Source organism: Trametes versicolor, assembly GCF_000271585.1.
Source record: "Trametes versicolor FP-101664 SS1 unplaced genomic scaffold TRAVEscaffold_10, whole genome shotgun sequence".
Lineage (NCBI taxonomy): Eukaryota > Fungi > Basidiomycota > Agaricomycetes > Polyporales > Polyporaceae > Trametes > Trametes versicolor.
In genome coordinates, this window is record NW_007360330.1 from 473,079 (window position 1) to 490,341 (window position 17,263).

General features: G+C 59.3%; 5 protein-coding genes across 5 annotated transcripts; 4 read left to right on the plus strand and 1 right to left on the minus strand.

Moving 5' to 3' along the window:
• Positions 1-430: 430 nt before the first annotated feature.
• TRAVEDRAFT_66319 (uncharacterized protein) lies at positions 431-1,455 on the plus strand (the record flags this gene model as incomplete). Its single annotated transcript, XM_008043967.1, has 1 exon — positions 431-1,455. The coding sequence occupies one exon, from the start codon at positions 431-433 to the stop codon at positions 1,280-1,282; it is 852 nt and encodes a 283-aa protein (XP_008042158.1). The 3' UTR covers positions 1,283-1,455.
• A 1,757-nt stretch (positions 1,456-3,212) lies between these two features.
• On the plus strand, positions 3,213-4,070 carry TRAVEDRAFT_50877 (uncharacterized protein; the record flags this gene model as incomplete). The annotated part of the gene is made up of 1 exon (XM_008043735.1): positions 3,213-4,070. One exon carries the CDS (start codon positions 3,213-3,215, stop codon positions 4,068-4,070), a length of 858 nt encoding a protein of 285 aa, XP_008041926.1.
• Positions 4,071-6,982: 2,912 nt separating this feature from the next.
• Positions 6,983-8,014, plus strand: TRAVEDRAFT_22643 (uncharacterized protein; the record flags this gene model as incomplete). The annotated part of the gene is made up of 2 exons (XM_008043513.1): positions 6,983-7,206; positions 7,273-8,014. 2 exons carry the CDS (start codon positions 6,983-6,985, stop codon positions 8,012-8,014), a joined length of 966 nt encoding a protein of 321 aa, XP_008041704.1.
• Positions 8,015-9,486: 1,472 nt separating this feature from the next.
• On the plus strand, positions 9,487-11,557 carry TRAVEDRAFT_172368 (glycoside hydrolase; the record flags this gene model as incomplete). The annotated part of the gene is made up of 6 exons (XM_008043968.1): positions 9,487-9,658; positions 9,717-9,910; positions 10,025-10,172; positions 10,235-11,038; positions 11,091-11,306; positions 11,362-11,557. The coding sequence occupies 6 exons, from the start codon at positions 9,487-9,489 to the stop codon at positions 11,418-11,420; spliced, it is 1,593 nt and encodes a 530-aa protein (XP_008042159.1). The 3' UTR covers positions 11,421-11,557.
• Positions 11,558-11,775: 218 nt separating this feature from the next.
• Positions 11,776-13,718, minus strand: TRAVEDRAFT_153032 (uncharacterized protein). Its single transcript, XM_008043969.1, has 3 exons — positions 13,661-13,718; positions 13,458-13,603; positions 11,776-13,400 (listed from the first exon to the last, which is right to left on the minus strand). The coding sequence occupies exons 2-3, from the start codon at positions 13,569-13,571 to the stop codon at positions 11,931-11,933; spliced, it is 1,584 nt and encodes a 527-aa protein (XP_008042160.1). The 5' UTR covers positions 13,572-13,603; positions 13,661-13,718; the 3' UTR covers positions 11,776-11,930.
• Between the last annotated feature and the right edge of the window lie 3,545 nt (positions 13,719-17,263).

Genomic DNA, 17,263 nt, shown 5'->3' on the forward strand with positions numbered 1-17,263 from the left:
GATGGACATGTGAGTGTTCGTGGCTTCACCGGTTGTGGTCCTCCGTGCCTAGCCATTATGCCTTTCAGACGCTTAACCGCTGCTTTCGTAAACCGTCTATCGCACAGCTTTGATCCAGTAGTCCGGGCGCGCACTAGCCCAAGACGCAGCGCTCCTCTTATGGTACGCAGGAAATTGTGGTCACGCGCCCGACCGCACAAACTCTCCCGACGTAACGGTTGCACAAGGCGGTGATAATTATGCTTCTGTAGCCCGAACATCACCAGGATTTGAGTGGCGCGTGGGCCCAGTGCGTTCTAGGACAGATAGCTTCTCGCTGCGGTCCGACTGCTTCTGCGGATGGAGGTCAGGGAACACGGGCACCGTCCATGAGTTGGGCCTCCTCAAAAAGCCGTCGGTCGAAGGCGGGGCACTACCCCCGCCGCGCATCATGCACCACCCGTACTACTTTTCCTACGCGCCGCCTCCACCGGTGCTCTACGTCCTCTGCCCCTCGAACACGCCATCCCCAGTCTGGTCATTCTCCACGCAGGCCTCCTTGCCAACGCCAGCAGTACTCTCCAAACCGCTTCCGCCTTCCAACAATCATCCTATCATCAACCAGCATATCCGATCTCCCCCTCCCCCTCCCAAACCTGACGCTCCCAAACCCAAAGTCGACGATCAAGCTGCGGAACCCATCCCGCTTCGCCCCCAACCACGCATCGATCCTCTCATCGTGCACTCGCGCCCAGCTGCGGAGTCTTCTCAGGGTTGGGACCTCTACCACGACATTCGCAAGCTGCGATTCACCGACGCGCGCAAGGTGCCACCAAAGGTCCTGTCACCGGCAGACTTCGCCGCTCGCCCCGCAGTGCGCGCTGCCCCTCAGGACGGCGGCCAACCCCTCCGCTCGCTCGTCCTCATCTTCCCGAAGCTGCCGTTTCAGATCGAGGTCAAGCCGTCGCACTCGCCGCCGAAGGGCGCGCCGCCACCCAAGGCCGACTTCGTGTCTGACTGGGACGTCCTCACTGCAATTTACGACTACCTGCGGAAGCCCGTCGATGGGGAGTTGTATGATCGCATGTCGGGCCGACGTCAGGACGCACTGTGTCGTGCGGGGGCTCAGCGGCTGAAGGCCCTTGTGGAGGATCAGCAGGAACCTGTGCCGCGCCTCTTGAGGAACATCGACTTGCTCGGCAGGCGGCATCGCTTCAATGGCATTCGTGTCGCCCAGCCGGACGAGGTTCCGAAGGGCCGACAGTTCGGAGAGGTGTTTGTTGTCGAGGTTAGCAGGGGCTGAGTTCTCACGGCCGATATTTGGTGGGAAAGAGGGGTGATAGTGGGGACTCGGGAGGTTGTGGATGATTCTCTGATGGCCCGCTCAGTAATGGGGACGACAGAGGGGAGTTGGCGAAGTCGTACAGTATAATTGTGTATTAGCATTTAGAGATTCAGACATACCATCCACGTACGGACACTGGCATTCGCTCATAATGTATGGATTAGCATCATAGCGTTTGAGTGCCCCAGCACGCGCCCGGCCGTACCCGGCGAACGCTGTTTTAGCGCTGGCAGGTCAAGCTTCTTTTCGCCGACCACTGGTGCTTCGCCAACTGGAACTCATCACTACCATCTGGCACACGCTGTCTTCAGTCGTCCTTCGCAGGAAGACTCTCTGATAACTCTACGAAACTACCAAAAATCAGCCTTCTGGCCTCGTGCGGCTTGTCGACCTGTACTGCTTCACTGAAGTTTGCGAGGTCAGATTTACTCCGCAGTTTTGCCAGTCGCAATCCCAGTGACCAAGCCGGAGAAAGCACCAGTCGAAGATGTAGAAATGGAACTCATACCCTGTCACTTGAGTTCCGCAGAAATCCGATGCGCCATGCAGCTCCTGCAAAGGACCGGTAGAGTGATGCAATTTTCAGAAGACCTGCAAACGCCGGTGGACGTCATAGGCACGATTCCCGCAATAGCGACGGGCAGCCAACGATGATTCTGCGACTGGAGGTATATGGTCGTTGCCCTCTGGCTCTCCAGCGGCGCGTGTTGACCAGATTCTCCCTTGACGTGTTAGAAATTCGATGAGCAGTTCTTGGGCGCCTGGTGTTTGCACACTTGACGCCATTCCTGTGAAGCCATCGAGACTTCAGCTTCCTGTCACCATTGTACGTTGACAGTGTCTCCGGGCAGCATGGACTAATCTGATTTTTGTGGACTCAACAGTCAGCTCCATGCGTCCTTCATGATGATGCTCGTTCAGAAACGCCGGGGGATCATCGATGCCGTTCATTGAACACTCTTTTTAACACGCACGGACCGCCCGACCCACGCCTCTGACTTCTTAGGCCCAGACCGCGCAGTTTTATGCCCAACCAAGCAGCGAGTACGGGTCGTCCGAGCTTCCTTGCGTCGACTTCCCTGTCCCTCCGACTTGATCAACCGCACACCGCAGCTATCACGCCATCTGTAGCTTAACCTCGCAGCTTATCTTCAACTAATCTCTCGGCCGGGGCCTCAATTTGGTGATTTGGCACGATGCACCTCCTCGTTCGCACGCCTCCGTGTCGGCAGGCAATACACAGTTCGAATGTGAGTTATACCTGATGTCAAACCCGCATGATCTCACTTTGGCTCATTGTGTGCGCTCAGCTGACAATCGCAGCTTTGCGGGGCTGCATGCGTGTGCGTAAAGTCTGGTGACGCTAAAACTCTCGGAAAGCCAGACGCTGACGCCACCGATGTTCTTCGGCACTCGAACTGGCAACGACCCAGCTGTATCGCGCGCTGGATGCACAAGTCGGGATCTACCGGTTCACGATTGAATGCAAACCTTTGCCGAGGGCCTTTGGGCGGAACGGAGCTCCCAGCGGCAAGCCTCTTCTTGGTGCACCGCAGCCGAATCCACGACTCGCGCATCTGCCGCTTCGGGAAAATCAATTTCCTGCATAGGCAGAGGGGGTATGCGGAAACTCGGTGCTGGTCCTATCATGGCAGATTCCACGCATGCATCGCACCGAGCGTCCTAGGGGGCGGTGATAAAACCCCCTCCGGCGGAGACACACAATACCTGTGGGTGGCGGAGCTCACGCGCCCGATGCCGCGAGCTTCGTACTGGGCCGGGGCCCGTGTTCCTGCAAATGGCATGTGGTCGGGGAGCGCCAGTCAATGAACCGCCTCAAATCGTCGTGGGTACGGACGTGGATATCCCCGCCCCCTCATTGTTCACCATGAGCTGGCACCTGCTCGCCCAAGCGGGCTACCCGCCAACTCTTCACTTCCCTTACCGGCCACCAGGTGCACCGTCGTCGACCTGGTACGGTTCGACGTCGACCTCCCCGAACCCGGGGACGCCCCCACTGCCCTCAACACCGACGCTGCGTACAGTCCCCCTTCCATCGACCGGTGACTACGAACTTTACCGCTGGGATGCGCGTATTCCTCCGACGCCCCCAACGGCGACCAAGGGCAGACCCCGAGCGCCTGCTGCGCTCCTGTTCCAGGTCGATCCTCTCATCGCCTACACGCCGCAAGAATCAGTCGCGCACCCGTCAGACGCTTGGGACCTCCTCCGCGACCCCAGCACGATTCAGCTTCTAGACAACCATTCGCAGGCCCTCAAGCGGCATGATCTCACCGCTTGCTGGGCCGTACGAGTCGCAGGCCTCCAGAACGGCGAGCAGCCGCTCTGCTCGCTCGTCCTCATCTTCCGGGGCCTCCCGCTGCAGATCAAAATTCCACCGTCGCACGTCTCCTCGCACGACAACCGCCGCGGTCGCGGCGCCTTCGTGTCCATCTGGGACGTGCTCGCGGGCCTATACAACGGGCTACGGGCACCAGTCGATCAGGCGCTGCTCGCCGCGCTCTCCAGCCCAGACAAGGAGAGGGTATGCCGCGCCGCAGTCCGGCGGATGCAGGTGCTCGAGGCAGACCGCCAGCAGGGGCAGCGACACGTCCTGAGAAACGTCGACCTCCTCGGGGGCCGTCGTTTTCTTGGCATCCGGGTGGCCACCCCCAGCGAGGTCCAACCCTGGTACTGGCAGCTCGGCGACTCGGCGGTGTTCGTGGTCGAGGTCGGCAGCGGTTAGATTCTCGCCACGATAATCGGGGGAGGAGGTGGCGGGTACCCGGGGGTTTGGAGGGGGTGGTGGAGCAAACCGGGAGGAGGCTGGGGCCAGAGGGCTGTTGACTGAGGATATGAGAAGCAGGGTGGGCAGCTTTATATGCCTAGAGAGTTCGCGGTATTGACACAGACGTATAGCTATGTACCTCCTGTCCCTTTACCAGTATCCGGATATCCAGATAGCCTCGCAGAAGGCGGCTTCATCGCGCTCCTGTCATAGCATGCAAGAAGCAGCGAGAAGCAGACCGTCGCAACACCGCCATGCGCGCTACGTAAAATTAATGAAAGCTTCTACTACCGGGTCTTGCGCTGTCTTTAGGGTGTCTATGTTATGTTGTCGAGCTTGCACGGTACATTGGTACGGACTGCCTGCAGAACGGAAATACAATATGGTACGGGCGAGCTTCGAGTTGGCGGTGATTATTTCCGTTGAACTTGATGGGATGGTTACGGCGTTGCGCGCAATGTATTCAGCCGCGAGCAGTATTCTATCCGAATAGTCCTCGTGGGACTTGGGTGTCGAGCGCTAATTGTTGGCACCGCATTGATCCTGCCAGCAAAGTTGGAACGGCGTCGCCACACTCTCACTCGAACCACACTCTCGCTTTTTTGACCACCTCCGCCAGACTCAGTGTCCCCACATGTCCCACATTTTTTCCTTGCCAGAATAAGCCGTCCACTCCATGCAAGAGCTTGCAAAACTTCCGAAGATAGCGAGAGCGCTAATCGCCTCTTGGTCTGCTAGTTATTTCCGTGAGTCGACATGGGTACAAGAACACACAGAACTCATGCCGTACAGCGACAGATTTTTGTTCTGCACCCGTTGTTCTACCACACGAGCGGCGAGGCGAAGGCAGTGAACAATTGATCAGAGTCCAGCGCCCGCCCAAATTTGGGCCGAATCCGGATAGCCAGCCGTCCACGCACCCACGCGGTTTGCCTTCTCGAGCGATTCCCGCACTCATTAAGGCCTATCGCAATGGGAATCAGTCCGTTTGTGGGGCGGAGCGCCCTAAGGAGAGACAGGCGATGGCCCACACGTTGAATCCGGATACCGCGCGGTAGGAACGTGAGGAACGTTATAAGCGTACTGGGGCCGTGTCCACCCCTCCTGCATGCCCCCGCTCATCCTCCCCCCTTTCTATCCTCGCTGTCCGTTGTCGCTTTCATAGTTGGGATCCCCGGGACGACCCGGAGAGACCTTCAAATGGCTCGATTGATGAATTCAGTCGCCTAGAAGAACGTCTACGCTCGATTTGGTGAGCTTTTGCGATATATTACCAGACGTTCAGTGCTGAAGTGGAGGATATACAATAGGTTTCGCTCAACCTTGCATAGCTCTTTGTACGTGCACTGTACGCGTCCTGTGGCCGCCGTTTGAGCTCGTACGCCCGCTCTCGCCACTGCGCATCTGGGCGTGCGGTAGGCACACGGCAGCGTCACCGCAACATGTTCCCTGTCAACCAACCGTGAGAAGCGTGTAAATTTGCTCCTGGTACCTACTCACGTGTGTCTAGATAAATGGCGACCGAGACGCCGTTCCTCGTGACCTGGCTAGAACTTGCCCGAGGCATGCAACGTGCCCGTCGGCATGGGCGTGTCCTCCGCCGCCAAGATGGCTTCTCTCCGCCGCTAGTGATTGACAGGCGGCGGAACTGGGCTGCAATCCAGCGGGGTGCTCTCAATGTACAGGCGAGGCGTATCTCCCTGTATCTCTCCGGTGAGTGTGTGGAACTCACTCGGACGTGCGGAATCAGACGCAGCTTGTATCCCGTCCTTATATCTTTCGGGTGCATGACCTGTGCGGATGATATCGCGGCGCTGGGACGATGGGCCGCGATAAGAAACTGCGGTCCCACGTCGTGGGCGGGGAATTCAAGCGCAGTGCCGGTTGCGCTTGGGGGAAAGAAGGATCACGACAGCAAGCGCTGGCGACGGTGTCGTGCTGGCTCTTGCCCTGCCCATCTCTATGGTGGCTTCTGGTTTCTGTTATGGAGCGGGGGCAATGCACGCGTTGACGCGATAGGCACCCCGTGCTGTACGAGATATATACTCGCGCATCGCCCGAGCATTGCCTCTCATGAGGCCTCTGACTCTGTCCCTTCCCTCCACCGTGCCCCGCGCGCCCGTTGTCTCTGGGTCCTCTGGTCCCTGCACTGGTCTTCGCTCTGGGTCTGCCATCTGCTTCTGTGGGTCCTATCACACTCATGACCTCGTGCACCTTTCGGCGCTCTGCCCATGTGGTGATCCCCGACCTACCCTCCGCCGCCGCCGAAGACCCTGTCCCAGCCGTCTCCCCCTGGATACTTTTGTGCTCCACTAGCGGCCCAATCACTACCTTTCCGCCGACTTCGCTCGAGGGACTACTCTGCTTCTTTTCCGCGGCGCTCCCCACGCTACGTTTGTGGGCGGTCGACTCATCAGCTCACGTCTAACGGCTGCCGGTCGTTCCTATGGGGAGGGTATTATCTGCGCGCCGCGCGCCGTTTGGTCCGGACTGCGCACCGTCGCCGCTCTTCAATCTCGGCAGCTTCTCTTCCGCCGACTCTCTTAGGTGCCTTTTTGGGACTCCCCCCGCCGGCCGATAGACGTCTGAAACGCGAGCGCGCCGTGGGCCTCCTCGGCTAGGATGAAGTCGGTACGGAATTCACGGCACGGCCCGTATGCGCAGCTCAGGATTAGAGGGGAGATTATACCTGGTAAGTCGGCGCGCATAGCAGCTGCATACGCGGGATCTCGATGGGTGGCCATATTTAAGCTTCCCGCCGTCCTCTCGAGCTGCTCATCCAGCTTTCTTTACAACCACGACCATCACGACGTTCTTCGTCCTCCGCACATACGCTCAATCATTTCTTTCCTCTCAATCTCTCACTCGACATGCCCCTCCGCACGGTCAAATCTGTCCATTTTGCGGACAGCGACGATATAGTCCCCTCCCCCCCGCCGTCCTCCAAGGCTCCCACTCGACTCCCTCCTGTTCTCGGCCTCGGACTCGAGCTTGGGCCGGCCAGAGAGTCCGTCGAGATCCGCCCGCGCAGGGATGCCACAGTCCCTCTCCCGGAGGTCGACTGGGCGGAAGGTGGCGCAGGCGATGGCCAAGGGTACGATCGGATCGTCACTCTCATCATGGCGCGCACTTTCTGACTAGGCCGCCGCCATATTTTTAGCGACTCCCCCCGCGGCTCTAGCACGTCCGCAGGCAGCGACGACTCCTACCCCACCAACGCGCTCGGCCTTTACGCCAGCGCTAATGAATACCCCAACACCCACCAGGGCCACGCCGCCTACACGCCGGGCGGGGTTGCGTATCCCTTCGCCGACGCCGCCCATTCTCGTTCCTTGGGCGTCCCCCGCGACGATGCCTGGTCTTCCTCCTCCGCCTCCTCCCAGACGCCGAGCCCGCCCCCGCCCACCTCTCCTATCCACCCCAACCTCCACACCTTCCCGTACAAGTGGGACCTCCGCAACGGGGACAGTACTACAGCTCCGATCCTCGATGTCGAGGCTTTCCCCAAACAAGTGACGAAGTGCGTGCTCGTCTTCCGCCCGCCCATCCCTCCCCCCATCTTCGGCTTCAAAGTGCGAGTCGAAGCTCCCTGGGATGGGTACAGCCGACACGCCATATCCGGGACGGACATCCTCACAGCCATCGAGAAGAAGCTCCACGGGTCGCGTAACGCGTCATTCATCACGGAGACGATGCACCCCCACTGGTACAAGGCTGCCGAGGCTGCACGTGCCTCCTGCGAGCGCGAGCCCGGGGATGGGTGGCAGCGCGTCGACCTGTGGCCGGCCGCCCCGCACCTGTACTTCTTGGGGCTGGAGCCCGCTGGGTTCGAGGAGGACGGCACGATGATCTGCGTCGTCAAGCTCGGCACGGCCCCGCCGCCCAAAGCTCGCGCTCTGTGAGGTGAGTTTGATCCCACCTATCATCGGCGGTGCATGCGCTAACGAACTGGCCGCTGCAGCGCCTCCACCCTCCTTATACGTTATGCGTATTTCTTGGATAACAGCACTGGACGCTGTGTACGGGCCCCATCGATCTCTGGAAAGATGTATTTCTAGTTTTCCTCCTTACAGTCTCCGGTCCGCGACATATTACATACATACACACCGCACTAGCGCACTCTACGACAGCTAACGAGCTACCATACAATCGAACCCGAATCATGTAGAGTATACTAGCACTGGCAGTGCGTGTCTGTTAACGTCGATCCTGTACATCGTATTACCATTATACATCCGTGTTTCAATTTCCAGTCATTGAGTGATACGTGCATCGGTGCTGTGCTCGTTATCTAGGTCGTCAAATTCGCGTCCTCGTCGTCTAGAGCGACCGGAAGAAAACTTAGACAATGCAGCGGTACATACAAGGCATCTGGCGCTTCCAGATATGACAGTTCACAGCACATCGACTTCGCCGACGATTCCTTCTTCTCCTACCACCACCACTGCCGTTTCACAGTGGTTTTCCGCCAATACGGCCCCGGCGCCATGCCATGGAGATATAAAGCGGCTGTAAAGCGGCCAGCTTGGAAGTCTACACGCCACGACTTCCGAACACGCTACATGACAGGTATGGAGCACTCCCAGGTGGCTATATGCGTCCTCTCACCGTTCTTTCTCCTTCGTTTCTGCATGTGGCGACAGATTATGGGTCCATATGTTCGTGGACCCTAGCAGATCCGACGCGGAGATCATCAAAATAATCGGGAGGCGGCGGAATGCGCTAAAACAAGAGCGCGGAGACCGCCCGCGTCGGCCCTCGGCCTTCTTCGGTCGTGTAGCGACGGACCCCCTCTTCGGTATGTGCATCACGTACGCCCTCCTGCCGCCATGGGGATGTGCATATTGCGGCTCTGCGAGCAGTGGGCCGACCGTGGTCGCCTTCGCGGATGGGGGCTTCCTGGCCACCACGCTGCAGCGCCCTCGCACGAATATCCAGCTATGGAAGGCCCTCAACGAGGACCCACATGGACCCCCACCTCGTTCCAGAGACCCGCACTCGATCGCCAATCGTAATGGATCGATATCCCGTGGGCCCGTCGTACCGCAGTGCCGATCGCCCACGGCCCATGCCGACCATGCATTGTCTCATCCCGCTGCCGCCAGCGCAGCACCGCGCTGACACATGGTCGTCTCATCCGTGGTCCGTGGCGTCCCAGAGGGATTATTCTCAGCTCCCCGCGTAGCCGGTGAGTGCCACCCGAGCCTGGTCTTCATTTCTTGGGCCAAGTCCGAACGCTCAGAAGTGACGTCAACTCAGTCCACGTGTCGGCACCTCCCCCGAAATGCGTCGCAGGATTCGCAGATAGCGACTTGCAATCGACCATCGCGCAACGTGTATCGACAACCGGTGGCGACGGAAAGTTCAGGAGAAGATGCGGAAGTTCATAAACAAGGTTAAGCAGCGATTGGAGGATCCCGCTGAGCACGGCTCTCAGGGTGTGGTCGTTGTGGGCGCGCCATCGGTCGAGGCACCAGCCCACTGGGCATCGTTTCCCAGCGAGCAAGATTGGTTTCGCTACCGCAAGCAGCGCGGAGTTAACCTAGGTGAGCTACAGAACGATTGGCGGGATCAGAGCGCTAATATTTGGCTATCCCCCTGTAGGGTCTTGGTTTGTTCTCGAGAGATGGATCTCAGACTCTCCATTCCGCAATGCCGCGGGCTCGGGTCAGAGCGATCTCGACGTAGCGACGGGGTCGGGTGCCAAGGAGATACTTGAGCACCACTGGGACACCTGGATCGTCGACGCCGATTGGGACTGGCTCGCAGAGAAGGGGATCAACACCGTCCGCATCCCAGTATGTTTATCTCTCCACCTCTATCTCGCCCTGTATCTTGTAATTTCGGCTGTTTGTCGCTGGTAAAGCGATCGTCCGTCATACCTTTCGACTGCGAACTCACCCCGCCTGCAGATCGGGTACTACCACATCTGCGGGGTCGATCCCTCCGTCCTCGACGGCACCGATTTCGCCAATCTCGGTCACATCTTCGTGGGGGCATGGAGCAGGGTCACGAGCGCACTCGCCCGCGCACATCGATCTGGGATCGCCGTGCTTTTCGGTGAGTCTCCGCGTCCGCGCGCCCGGACCCTCCCCCGCCAACGCTTAACGCAATCCCCCCAGATCTGCACGCTGCGCCGGGGAAACAGAACGCGGACGCGCACTCGGGGACGTCCGCGCACCCGGCATTCTTTGCGCACCCGGCGAATATGGCCCACACCGTGCGCATCCTCGCCGCGTTCGTCGCCCATATGACCGCCTTTGCTCGATCACATGACCCGCCTCTCCCGAACCTCGTTGGCGTCGAGCTCCTCAACGAGCCGCAGCCCGGGTCGGCGAACGACTCCTTGAAGGCGTGGTACCGGGATGCGTTTCGAGCTGTGCGCGCGATCGACCCCGATCTCCCGCTGTACATCAGCGACGCCTGGCAGACCGACAACTACACGGGCTTCATCAAGACTGCGGACACACCATTCGTAGTGCTCGACCACCATCTATACCGATGCTTCACCTCCGAGGATACTGCGATGCCGGCTGCGGAGCACGCGCGACGACTCCGAGATGGCGGCGAGGGCACCCCACAGCTAATTGCGCGGGTTGCTGGCGAGCTAGAGGGCGCTGGCGGGGGGCTCGTCATCGGCGAGTGGTCCGCCGCGCTCAATCCGGGCTCGCTACACGGGGCAAGTGACGAGAGGCAGGAGAAGAGGGCGTACGTTGAGGCGCAGCTGCAGCTTTATGAGCAGCACTGTGCGGGGTGGTTCTTCTGGACGTACAAGAAGGAGCACCCCGGTGACACGGGGTGGTCGTTCCGCGAGGCGGTGGACGCGGGTGTCTTCCCATCTGACTTCGCCAGGCGTGGCGCAACGCCGGGACAACGTGGTGGGGCGAGCGATGCGCGTCGGGACTCGGCGAGGGAGAGGGCGCTAGGTGTGTCCGCTGACCCCGATCGTGGCCTTCGTGACGCTAATCGACGGCTCAGGCGAGCATGTGGGCTATTGGCAGCAGTACCCCGGCAACTACGAGCACTGGCGATTCGCCGACGGGTTCACGGGAGGCTGGAACGACGCTTACCTGCTCAGCACACTCGCTGCGCAGGGCGCGTACGCCGAGGAGATCGGATTCGTCGGTCCGTGGAAGAAGCGGCGCGTCCGCGAGCACATCCAAGAGAAGGGAAATAATAGCATATGGGAGTTTGGTACGTCATACATTTGTTCTCTCGAGTTGAGGTTGAATGCTAAGTAGCATCCTAGAACATGGCTTCTCGCAAGGCTTGCGGGCGGGAAGCGCCGATCTTGCTGCCACACGATGAATATTGCCGTGCTGTGTCACGGACGCGTGCGTATGCACGAAGGGAGCTCAAGGGAGACTGTGTACATTATTGCGAGTTCGGCGGTTGCTGATGGAGCGGTATGGGTAGTAGACTAACGGGTCTCATAACATCCCGCGGTATATAAGGAGGTGCTGCGGAATGCTGCTCTTGCGGGAGAACGTCGGCCGATTCTGTACCACACAGCGAACCTTGCCCGGATGCGAGATATGCAGCAGCACAAGCGGGGGAGGCCATGTACATCAGTGGGAGCCCAATAGATGCTAAGAGGTATACCACATTGCGAGGAATCTCCCTCGATACTGATAACACGAAGGCGGTCTGCGCACACGCTGGAGAGAATGATGCATGCTCCTCATATCGACACATAATACATGTACATACATAGCCGCGACCTACCCAATGATGAGACCTGTATCCTAGTGAGTAAAGTGCGGAGGAAACAAGACGATGACACAAGATGGCTACACTACAAATACAGCTACAGATGTATCAATGGTCCAAATCCACGTCCTTTACAATATCCACCTCTACAAACTCCTCCAGGGTCGAGACGAGGTACTCGTCGTGGATGAACGGCGCGTTCAGGATCAGCCGTTCGAGCGGGAGCCGCAGCGCCTGGCGCTCCTTGACCACCCCGTACAGCAGAAAGTAGTCGACGTCGTCGACGAGCGTGAGCTTGCGCAGCCGCGGCCAGCTCAGCAGCCCGTCCTCGGCGTGCTCCTTGCGGAAGAGCTCGAGGAACTTCGCCGTCGCGGAGTTGATCACCGTCAGGTGGCTGATCGTCGGCAGCGCGAGCATGAACCGGCGCGTCGGCGTGCACATACTGGCGTTGAGCAGCGAGAGCGCGCGCAGCGCCGGGTAGCGTCCGCCGTCGCGGCCGTCCGGGAGCGAGTCCACGAACTCGCGGAACTCCGTCTCGTCCAAGTTCGCCAACGTCAGCTCCTCGAGCGCGGGCGTCGACAGTAGCGACGACATCCGGCACACTGTGTCGCCCGACAGCTCGAGGTAGCGCAACGTGGGGATCGCAACCGGCGGGTACGAGCGTCCGGAGTGCAGGTGGATGTACGTGCCCCGAAGGATGAGCGCACGGACCCGGGGTGAGGCGGCCAGCATGTCCCGGAACTGGTCATATTGCAGTCGTGTGCGCAGCCAGAGCCAGCGCAGGTCGATGGTCGTGAGGTTGATGAGCGGTGCAGAGCCCCACGGTGTTCCAAGCGAGTCGAAGCGGATAGACGAGAGCGCTTCGGCACCGCCCTGGAGGATGTCATGCAGCACGACTTCCTGGTTCCCCGATGAGCCACTCAGAGATAGTTGGAGATGTCTGAGCTCCGGTGCTCGCGCGTCCGCCAACCGTCGCCCGATGGTGTAGACTGTTGCTGGGTCAGAAGTCATCAATGCGAAGCGACGCCATCGATGTACGTGCGGCATTAGCCTTCCCATGAAGTCGTCGACTACGGGCGCGGTGAGAAGACTTGTACATCGGCAGTCGATCGTGATGTCTATGGGTTGCCCACTCGACCGTTGTAAGCAGAGCGGGACCCAGCCGTACGGTCGAGAATGCTTGATCACGACATTGGTCCAGAGATCGGGAGTATTGATCGCTATTTCGCGCCATTGTCGTGAGACCGAAGCGACAACGAGGGGGAACGGCCTGGGTGTTGATGACTCGGTGACGGGGCCGTCGTGGGGCATGCGCCCGCCTGCTTTGAAGATGAGCACGAGCACCTCTGGCGGCAGACGGAAGACGGGAACGAGGAAGGTCGAGAGGGCCTCTATCTTGGCCCGGATGCAGGAGAGGGATGCCTCGTTCATATGTACCTCGTTCATGAGAGCATTGACCGACGGACTGAAGTGTGGGCTGTCTGCGTCAGACGAGGGCTCGAGCATGACACGCCAACCATCGGGGGCACTGTGGAAGACGTCCCAGCCGAGGGATTGCTGAATACGCTTGATCTCGTGCTGGGCGAGCGGGGCTTGTGTTACATTCGAGCTTGAGAGGATACTCGAGCGACTTGCCTGATACGTGGGGTCGGTCGTGATCCGCTTTATGAGATGGAGGCGGTGGTTCTGGTGTTCAGCAGCCTGTCTGTTCAGCTCGGCGATGATATCGCGAATCGTCGTGAGTCCCATTTGTGCGGCGGCGGCGTCTGAGAGGTGCTACGCTGTACAGTCGGTCAATCCCGATGTGTGGAGGACCAATCAGCACGAGCAGAACTCACCTCGAGGGGAAGAGAGGGTGAATGCGGGGAGATGACAATCTCAGACCGCGCAAGAGCCGTTTCGCCGTCGTCGATGTGAGCAAAGACGAGCGAGCGGCAGCGATGGGAGCGAGCCATGGCCGAGTCTGGACCAGGACCTGGGCGGCGGCCTAGACAGTGACCAAGCTTGGGAAGGCCGTGGTGGATTCCAGCGCCGCGGGCCTTTGCGGAGCCAACGCGGAGATACCCATCCGACAAGCGCGCTCGTCGTTCCTAACGTCCACCACGACCTCGACCATCGCTCTCTTCTTTGTCGTCAATGTCGTCTGCGACCTTGTCTTCGATCTTCGTACCTTGGCGCTGCTGCTCTGGTGATGCCCGCTGCTATTCTGGGACACTTTGACGACGCGACTCTGGAGATACCACGATCAGTCTCATCTGCGACCGATACCAACACAATCCTGGCGCTCAAATTTGCGAAGGGAAAACCGGAGAATCGAGCGGACGAGCGGTAGTAGAAAGAAAGGACATGGTCGTCGGAGAGAGACTCGAGTAAAATCTGCGTACGCTCTAGCCTTTTACTGCATATGTGCAAATATTACCCGCCCCAATATAATCAAGCTACCTTGCTCCTTTTCACCGCATCGCCGGTGATTGCGAGCGTGCATGACCGTGTGGATCTAGTGTGGCCCGCTCATGCCCATTCTTGCGTGCATATAGTCATGTTTCTCGAGTGTTCTACGAGTGCTCATGGCAGTGAGTACTCGTATAGCCTCGCCCGGTGCGTACTCCTGCCTCGAGTACTGTCTGGTGCTCATGTGATAGCCTTCGTGCAGTCTGCTATATAGACCCTGGCCGGACAGTGCGGTCCAGTGGAACGGACAGACCAAAATGCAAATCTCAAAAGGTGAAGATCTTCGTATCAGGTGTACTGCAGCATGTCGCCTCACTATATGCCGCAGTGCTCCCGTTCCGCCACTACCGGGTTCCGTGATATCAGCTGTGGGGAAATGAAGGTTAGTGCCTTCAATCCGACTTCGACGACTTCGTTGTATGCGCTGAGAGAACCGGCAGGAGACACAGAGTTCACGTTTGAGATCCACACCTTCGCAGTCCTCCCCTCAACACGAGGGATCTGAAAAAGGACCCCAATACGACGAAGAACTCACCGGGACATGGCTAATTCGTTCTGCCGTGCGTCCAACGATGACGATTCACAGGTGCAACAGGTCCGGACGGCAGTTACGTCGATTGAGGGCATATCGTCGTTGAGATCAGAGGTAAGTTACCCATCTGCGGGTTGCATCTTATGCATCGAGAGATAGGCTGACGGACGGACTTACTGCCGCAGTGCCGCCGTATTGCATACGAGCCAGGACGTTCGTGCTGCATCCAGATGCACAACACGCTCAGTGATGACGGAGAGCGGGTGATGGGACTTCTTGCATCTCTGGGATGAGCTGCGGTTCATAAGTGGCTGGCCACCGCGAAACTCCCCGCTGCGGTGGGAAGCATTGTCCCATCGGGTACCTGATGTGCCATGCCTGCTGGTAGTCCCCGGCGAGGCTCATATGAGACGGGACTAGAATCGCCGGCCCCAGTAGCAACGACGCGTGGTAGGTATTTCTAGACGTGCATCGGATGAGCTCATGCTTCCTTCGATAGCGGCAAACGGGAATGACAGAGTCCGCGCGGCGAAGCGTCTGTCCGCACCCTGTACCCATCGGACAGCAACGGTGAGGCAGGCATCGAGGAGCGCGTATTCGGAGGATAACGACTTATCGTTGTCAGCACCTTACTGCAGCAACATGGCGCTGTGCACTGATTCCGAACGCACGTTCGCCACTACGTGGTAAGTCATCAGCGCGCACTATCCATGACGGGGCTCTGACGGAGGGTATCTCCTGCGGCCATCTGTCAACAGCCTATACGCTTCAACCTATGGAATGAGACGAACAGCCTCTGACCGCTAACTGTGGCTAAATGAACCTCCCCCACCGCCGCTCCTCCACTGCCCAAGAATGGGATCAATACAATCGGCTACCATGCCAGGGAGCTTCCAAAGTTCTTGAGGCACACACCTTTCAATACTCGAGATTGTGGCTGATCGTCTGCGCCATAATCGGAGAAAGTGCATCGTGCAGGCATCCAATCACTTGCGCGTGGCAGCACTGGAATATGCTATAGCGCTCTTCAGGTGCGTATTGTCAGCTAGTTCATACTACGTCGCTATCTCGCAGACGCCCACGCAGCCTTCTGTCGGGGATGATGCTGAGAAATCTTCCTCCGTGCCGTCAACCATCGGACTTTCTTGTGCTTCTCCCAGCTCGGGCGTTGTCGTAAGCATTCAGTTTGACATAGGTCCGACACACTGTCCTTGCAGCGTGTTTCTACTTCGACTTAGCCCAAACTTTGCCACCGTTCATCGTAACGTCACCCCGCTCGATCGCTGGTGCCCCCGAGGAGTCCGGCGCTGGTGCATGCTGTCACTGATACACGGTGCACAAGGTTCGTCTCCTAGTCTGACCGCGCTCACACTGCTTCGGGCCTTCTACGACAGCGCACGCGAGCGGGTTCCGCCTCGAGTGAAGTCATTTCCGCCTACGGGGCGCGCATGGGGCGCGCTCCCCGCCACGCTGCCCGCCGCTGCAACACGGTTCCGCGGTCTAGCCCCTGCGCTACGTGTGTCGCGTACGTCGCCTCGCACTCGGGAGCCCTTTTGACACATGCACCGATTCGCCCGCGGGTCGCCTCGCACCCAACAGAAGGCACGCTTCCCGTCCGTGCGAGCACGCCCCTGCAAACGTCTATCGGCCTGTGAAGTGAGCGTTATCGGCCACAGCTCCCCAAGGCCCGTGCGATCCAGTGCATCCCGGGCTCGCTGGCTGTTGCCGGCGGAAGGTGTGATATGCTGGGGGGAACCTGGTGGAACGCGGTGAGGATAGATCTCCCTGCCATCTCGCGTACGGCATCTAAATCTTGCATCTCGTCTCCCTCATGCCCGATTCCAGGGTTCGCACTCCGTGGCCTGGGCCTGGTGTCCGCCTCGTTATGGCATATCCATCGCAGCCGACTGGGCCCCGACCCCACCCGGGGAAGCTCGTACGTCCGATGGTGTCGTGTCGCTCTCAAGGCGGCGCTAGGCGCCCCCGCGTCAGCAGCTGTGAACCGACCGAGGCCAGTGCGGGCTCCAGCGTGCCAGTGGCGATATTGCATCCCTTTCCAACTTGTACGGAGCGCAGATCGCTGGATGCCCTTTCCCCAGCACTTCGCCTGCCAACTCTGTAGCTTGCTGCGCCCCTTATCGAGCGCGAGGCGGCGGACGCGGCGCAGAGAGAGCCCTGCCACTGCAGTCATGTTTGGGGGCGACAGCCTAGTGCGGTCTGCAGACCTGCTCGTATTATTTCTGCCTCGGTGCAGCGCCGCCGCTTGCGTCGGCAAAATGCTGCAATGGGCAAACGCGCTTCGCGCGCCTACCCTAAAAAGGCGAACATGCGTGCAACACGCGGCGGTGCGGGCGTTCGAGAAGGGAGTGTCCAATCCGCGTTCGTCAGGGCGAGGGCGCGGGCGTTCGCTAATCATGTCTGGTTTACCTCAGATATATGTCGGAAAACATTATTCGGG